The sequence below is a fragment of the Borostomias antarcticus genome (assembly GCF_949987555.1).
Source record: "Borostomias antarcticus genome assembly, chromosome: 34".
Classification (NCBI taxonomy): domain Eukaryota; kingdom Metazoa; phylum Chordata; class Actinopteri; order Stomiiformes; family Stomiidae; genus Borostomias; species Borostomias antarcticus.
In genome coordinates this window covers 5,120,350-5,127,653 of record NC_140267.1, presented here as the reverse complement: position 1 = coordinate 5,127,653, position 7,304 = coordinate 5,120,350, and the positions used below count along the sequence as shown (strand labels likewise).

General features: G+C 45.0%; 1 protein-coding gene across 1 annotated transcript in view; it reads right to left on the bottom strand.

The window, feature by feature from the left end:
* rel (v-rel avian reticuloendotheliosis viral oncogene homolog) overlaps nt 1-5,327 on the bottom strand; it is a gene marked incomplete at its 3' end in the record, with an annotated part of 11,203 nt that extends 5,876 nt beyond the window's left edge. Inside the window, exons 1-5 of the mRNA XM_084460930.1 lie at nt 5,265-5,327; nt 4,739-4,777; nt 3,845-3,984; nt 3,341-3,489; nt 2,855-2,946 (exon numbers count right to left, since the gene is read on the bottom strand). Of these exons, the coding sequence (XP_084317056.1) occupies nt 2,855-2,946; nt 3,341-3,489; nt 3,845-3,984; nt 4,739-4,777; nt 5,265-5,271 (427 nt within the window). The 5' untranslated portion in view covers nt 5,272-5,327. The remainder of the gene's footprint in view (nt 1-2,854; nt 2,947-3,340; nt 3,490-3,844; nt 3,985-4,738; nt 4,778-5,264) is intronic.
* Between the last annotated feature and the right edge of the window lie 1,977 nt (nt 5,328-7,304).

Below are 7,304 nucleotides of genomic sequence, written 5' to 3'. Positions count from 1 at the left end.
TTGTGTGGACAGAGGATGGCTAACTCTCCGTAGGATCCTGGTTTTACTGTAGGGTTGGAGTTGGGGTCCGACTGTAGATTTAGGGTTATGATACTGTAGGGTTCGGGTCATAATACTGAGGGTTAAGGTTATATTTTAAGTTGAGGGTTATCATAAAGTAGGTTACAGTGAACTCTCCACATACACACATAGACAAACCGTAGACACACACATGCACATAAACACACAATACTGCTACTGGTTGTCATGGCCAGGAAGTTACATCATCATTGTGTCAGAGAGAGAAGGCCTATAGCATAATGGATATTACCACTAATGACTGACTGACGAGTAGCTGATGAACACTTGTGATGAAGCTGGAGCGAGAGCCAGTGTTGGCAGACAGGAAGTGGGGGGGGGGTATCTCCTTCTGAACAGGAAACAGCTGAGTTTCACTGCAGAAGTGTGTCGAAGAGAGAAGTGAATTCACGACCTCAATGACCCATATAGGCCCCAACACATTTCAGTTCAATTAGAATGACTAACTTCATTATTCTTGTTTTTAACTGTTTCGTAATTTTTAATTTGATTGTTTTTTTGCGTTATTTACTGTACGCTGCAGCACAAATGGCCTCTTTGAGGATGTTAGAGAGCCGAGCCGAGCTAGTTGACCGTTCAGGTAGTGACCGTCTGAGGGGAAAGGTCATTTTGGGGGATGTCTCTACTTCTCCATCTCACACTAGTTCCACATGGACCAGGGGCCGCTCGCTCTCTGACAGCGCTGCTGCCACTTGGTCATTCTTCTCTGACCACTTCCTGCTTTCACTTCCTACTTGGTCAACACAGGGCACAGATTTGAGTAATCAGAGAGTGGAACACAACCAAGCATGTCTGCGTGAGAACACTAACATGATTATGATATGAAAAGTCCTACTAGACATCCTGTTTCTGGTCAACTTCCTGACTTGGGCTATTGAACCCATTCACCTGTTTAAGGACACTATGAAACATGTCAATGCCAGTAAAATCAGTGGCCAATAAGTCTCTCTCCCTCTCTCTCTCCCCCTCTCTCTCCCTCTCGCTCTCCCCCTCTCTCTCTCTCTCCCTCCCTCTCTCTCCTATAACACTAAATATTTTAGCATTTGTTAGATTTTTTTATGCATACTTTTTAAAGCCCCATAAACATGATTTCAGGGTTCAACCCCCCCACTCCTCCCCTCCACACACACACACACACACACACACACACACACACACACACACACACACTAAATCCACAGTTCCCCCCTCACGTGGCGCGCAGCAGCGTTGGGTAACAGAGCAGAAGAATGGGGAAGTGGAGCAGCTCTTGTTTGTACATGAGAAACCCACTAGCTGTTCTTAGGCTGCAGAGAAACGACAGAGAGATCCACCTCAACACAGGTCAGTGAGTTCCTACGCAGTAGTGTGAAGCACGATAATGATTCATGTTGTGTGAATTCTGTCCATTTAAGATTGTTTAGGACAACAAAATATCCGAAATATAGCTGGAAGCAGAAATGTGTGGGCCAAGCAGGACGCATGACCAGCGCATCAAAGACAACTAGTGAAACACGCCATAAAAACACGCCATAGCCGTGTTCGAATCCCTACCGCAGTTTTGAAAATCGGGCATGCGGTTCAGAATAAACGCAGTTCCAGCTTTGACAGGTTGGTGGCACTAGAGAGTTTGAGGTGTCGAAATCGACTTGGTGACAGGGATCATGGGACCGTCCCCGATGAGTGTGCCTAATGTGGTTATGATGCATCAAAACGTTACTGAGATATGACCACACTTCCTGTTTGGCGGCGTGGACGCCAAATTCGATTGGCTGTAGCGGGCGAACACCTTCGACAATCAAAAATCCCTGTAAGATTTTTGTGGACATTGGTCTAGCGAATGAGTACAGCCAGTTTCATGTAGATAGGTGAAAATCCCTAGGAGGAGATACATTTTAAGTGTTTTACACAAAATACAAAATGGCGGGAAATCCAATTGGTGGAAAATGACATCATGGGGTGCGATGAACTCGGCATGAGCCAGGGATTCCAACTGTACCTTATTTTTGAAAATCGGTCATACAGGTCAAAAGTTGTGTGCCTAAATGCACTTCCAACTTTGACACGTTGGTGGCGCTAGAGGGTTACAGCTGTGGACATGGGTCTTGGTGAAAAGACCTCTCCACTCATGAATGAGTGTGCCAATTTTCACAACTTTTTACCATACGGTTCTATGGGCTGCCATAGACTCCAATGGCAGAATAATAATAAAAAAATAAAAAAATAAAAAAATAAAAAAATACAATAAAAAATAAAAAATAAAATAATAAATAAAAAATATATAAAAAATAAAAAAATAATAAGAAAAGGTACAAACACTATGAGTGCTGCAGCAGCTGCACTGCTTGGCCCCCAATAAAATATATTTTTCGACCAGCCATTTTTAAATCTCAATTATTTTGCTTCATTAAACTCTTTCCTCCACTGGACATCCCTCCTTAGGTTAGTCTGCCACTGAGAGCCAGGATGTGTGTGTGTGAGAGCCAGGATGTGTGTGTGTCCACGCTGTGACAGGGACAGGGCCAGGATGTGTGTGTGTCCACGCTGTGACAGAGTCAGAGCCAGGATGTGTGTGTGTCCACGCTGTGACAGAGTCAGAGCCAGGATGTGTGTGTGTCCACGCTGTGACAGAGTCAGAGCCAGGATGTGTGTGTGTCCATGCTGTGATGGGGACAGAGCCAGGATGTGTGTGTGTGTCCACGCTGTGATGGGGACAGACCCAGGATGTGTGTGTGTCCACGCTGTGACAGAGTCAGAGCCAGGATGTGTGTGTGTCCACGCCGTGACAGGGACTGACCGTTGAAGGGGTTGACACCTCTGGCCATCCGCTGCATGATCCCCTCCTTGACCTCCCTCCTTCTCACACACTGAATACCCAGGTTCTGGAAGCTGGGGGTCAAAGAAATACACTGAGCGTTAGGGTGCTGACATCACACACACACACACACACACACGAGCGAACACACAGAAATGCCACACACAGTAACAGTGACGCAATCTGGGGAATTCCCTCCCCGTTTCACTCATCACACAAAGATGTGCTACATTTACAAACAGGACAGTTAATACAGAGAGAGAGTGTGTGTGTTTTAATGAGAATGAGTGTGTGTTTGTGCGTGTTTGTGCGTGTGTGTGCGTGTTTGTGCGTTTGTGCGTGTGTGTGTGCGTGAGAGAGAGACATTAAAGATGTCGCTGCATTTGTTGTTGTTTCATTCTCTCTTGTTGATGGTCACCGTGTGACATAATGACGAAGACCCTGATGAAGCATGGCACGGTGACTCACGCGATGACCCTGCGGTCGGGGCCGAACTCCGCCTCGTAGTAGCCGTCCCTGCAGTCCTTGCCCACCAGGTCGTGTGGGTGTGGCCTGTAGGGCTCGCTCCTCGTCACCAGAGACACGCGCACCTTGCCTTTGCCACAGTGGTTCAGGATCTAGCGGAGGGTCAGAGAGGATGACACGCAAATTCGTGAAGCGTTCCTCATTTTTTTATTGCATTTTGTATGTCGCTCTTTCTTCCTTTTTATGTGTTATTTGTATTGTGAAGCGCTTTGTGCATTCGTGCTGTGAATCCTGTGAACTAAACGAGTGGATAAGTGGGACTGGACACGTTCACCTGTGAACTAAACTAGGTGGTTTTGGGAGAGCTGAGAGTAACTTGGGTAGGAAGGACAGGTAACATGCGACCCTCATCAGCAGACTGAGTGTTAGTAATCTAAGTTGTGTGTGATAGGCAGGAAGTGTCTGTATCTAGGGTTTGTGTTCTACGCAGGTAAATAATATGCTCACCTGCACGCTAGGATAGGTCCTGTTGTTGTCAGAGTTCCTCTCTCCTGGGATGCTGCCGGCCGAGCGCCCCTCACACTTGTACCTGAAGCGCATGCCTCTCTGCTTGGGCTGCTCAAAGATCTGGACATCGGGTTCGGCCACTGGATCGGGAGGGGGAGACAGGGGAGTGCTTTAGCATGCAGGCCTACAGCACACTTGGGGCTCATACTATTTGTAAATACTATTACTTGAAGTGCACTACGATTAGTTTAACAGTACCATGAAACCAATGGATCAGTAGTTCAAAATGACAGATAAATCACTTGCACCTCAACTAGGTTCAAATACATGAACATAGGGTTCAAATACATGAACATGGGGTTCTGTGGTTTGTCTGGTGCAACTACAGGGATGTGGACTGAACCCAATGACATTTTGCAGGCAATTAAAGTAAGTCTTATTCCATCGCAGCTGGTAACTGAAGTGAGTTTGACCTCAGTGTTTTTATCAACGCTGTCAAGTCATTTGCAAAAAGAGAAAGTATGCAAATGAATGTAGGAAGGCACCAACAACAAAAACCATACAATTCAGAAAAAACTGTTGGGACACTGCACTACTAAAACATCAAGTTCCTATTTACTACCTCAGGAGTATGGTTTTACATGATAGACATTGAGACATCTCTCTCTCTCTCTCATCACTTAACACTACTTAACAGGTTTACTGAGCATGTTTGCGAAACAGGACTGCAGCCACCAACAACGCACTTGAGGAAGTGAAAAGGAGAAATATTATCCACCCCAGATAGAGATAGTAATAGAGATAGTACTAGGCCTAACATACGATAAGTCACTCATTTGCAATGGCAAAACTCTTGTGGAGGCAAGTGCGCAGTTTGTGAGTAACTCTACTTACTCAAAGTGTGATGGTCCCCGATCAGAGAAGGCATATGTACTGTTGAAGAGAAGGCAGTGAAGTTATTTAAGAAAGAGACAGTACCTAAACAAAACCGGAAACCACCAGCCTGCCCCTGTGATCATGTACAGTACAGTGAGACCCTTATTAACTCAAATCATAAGTTACAATGAAGTCGGATTTCAGTCAAATAATAGAAATTCCAAGATAGATGTTACATGAGTAGTATTTCATACGTTTGCTTTAGAAAACAAAATAACATAGTAAAAACCTTCATACTAACTGAACCACCCATAAAAAAGATATTGTCGACCTGTTATTCATCTCCTTTTAAACCCAATAAACAACTGGTGGATAGTCCGTTTTCGGTTGACGCCAATATAAATGTGATATTTGTAATTTTTTCATATAAAGATAAATTAATGTACAACATAGAATCGTTAACTTTAAAGAACAAACATGCTTAAACACTACCGTCTTAAAGTCGTGACAGACTCGTGTAATCAATGCTGGAGGTCTAACTTACCATCCATGATGTGCACAGCCTTGGCACGGGTTATGGTCGCAATAAGAAACCTCGACTGAATGATTGTCACTGTACAGAAAGAGTAATATTAGTAAAGAGAGACAGCGAGCCGCTTGGGAAATCCCCTGTCTCTCCGCCCAGATGTTCACCCCCTCCTAAACACGCTCTGTACGTCATCACTCAATGGTCATATCAATGGGTGTAATAGGACGAGACAACTGCGCCTGCGCGAACACACGACTACCAGCTAAACACACTTCAGGGCGGATCAGAAGAGAAAGTTGGCTTTTTCTGTTAAACAACTGTTACTGAAATACTTAAACTTAAAGGTGTAGCTTTTGATAAGACCAACAGCTATTATCTAACCTACTTCGATAATGTAGACTATATATTTTCGGTAATATATTGATAATAGTCTAGTAGGCTGTTAGGCCAACATCGCATTAGTTGGTATTCGAGATTTTGACTTGGGGGTAATCCCCTCGCGAGACTCTCCACCCACAACCTGTAATATGGGAATCTCCCGGGAGTTCTCGCGAGACTCTACACCCACAGCCTGTAATATGGGAATCTCCCGGGAGTTCATTTGAGCCCTCTACTGGCCAAAACCCGTATTACATAACGTATGGTATTCAATTCAATGTCCACCCAACTAATGAATAACTTACTACTTCAAAAGTCGTGTCTGAATCCATTATGTTAACTAAAAGCTGTCAGTTAATGCCTAAAATAGCCTTGACAACTGCAAGAAAAAGTGATTTTTGGATTCGTATTGTCGTTTCAACGATCGTGTCTTCATAGATCTAAAGGGTTTTCTGAAAGTTGTCCATAAAGTAGCCCGGATGATGATGCCTTGGGAGAACATGTTCCTTGGGAGAACCAGGAGAATCCGTAGAGCAAACGCGTGAAACGCCCCGGGGCCCAACCAGATGTGTTCCAGTGACTAGAGCAGACGTTCCTCATTCTGCCAGGGCCTAGGAGGGCCTACTGCACGGGAACATGTCTATGTTCCCCGGGTCCTATGTATGTTCCCCCCCAAAAAAGGGTTCTATATTCCCCGGGTCCTATGTTCCCCAGGTTTTATGCTCGCCGGGTCCTATGTTCCCCCCGAAAAAGGGTCCTATGTTAAACACGAAATCATGCGATGGCATAATCATGTTTATATTTGGTGTTTCACAGGGAACATAGGACCCGGGGAACATAGAACCCTTTTTTGGGAGAACATAGGACCCGGGGAACATAGAACCCTTTTTTGGGGGGGAACATAGGACCCGGGGAACATAGAACCCTTTTCCATAGGACCTGGGGAACATAGAACCCTTTTTTGGGGGGGAACATAGGACCCGGGGAACATAGAACCCTTTTTTGGGGGGAACATAGGACCTGGGGAACATAGAACCCTTTTTTGGGGGGGAACATAGGACCCGGGGAACATGGAACCCTTTTTTTGGGGGGGGAACATAGGACCCGGGGAACATAGAACCCGGGGAATATAGAACCCTTTTTTTTGGGGGGGAACATAGGACCCGGGGAACATAGAACCCGGGGAATATAGAACCCTTTTTTTGGGGGGAACATAGGACCCGGGGAACATAGGACCCTTTTTTGGGGGAACATAGGTCCCGGGGAACATGGAACCCTTTTTTGAGGGGAACATAGAACCCGGGGAACATGGAACCCTTTTTTGAGGGGAACATAGGGATGACCCCTACTGCATCGTACCGACATGCTGCGAACACAATCCTGCAGCTCCCACAAGAACGGCCACCATGACTCAGGGGTTTTTAGGATTTAATGGGTTTATGGACTCATTTAAAGGAGGTGACATATAACATACAAAAATATCCTTTCAAATACAATTTAGAAACAAATGACCTGTTTTGTTAGTCGTTTTCTCAAAAGCAAAATGAGAAGTTTGACAGTGGTGTAGGCTGTCTTTCAGAAAAGAAAAGAAAAGAACTACTTGCTACGAGTGATATAAAAAATGACATGGTACGAATATAAATACAGTGATAAGAAAACCCCAGCAATGAACACGCG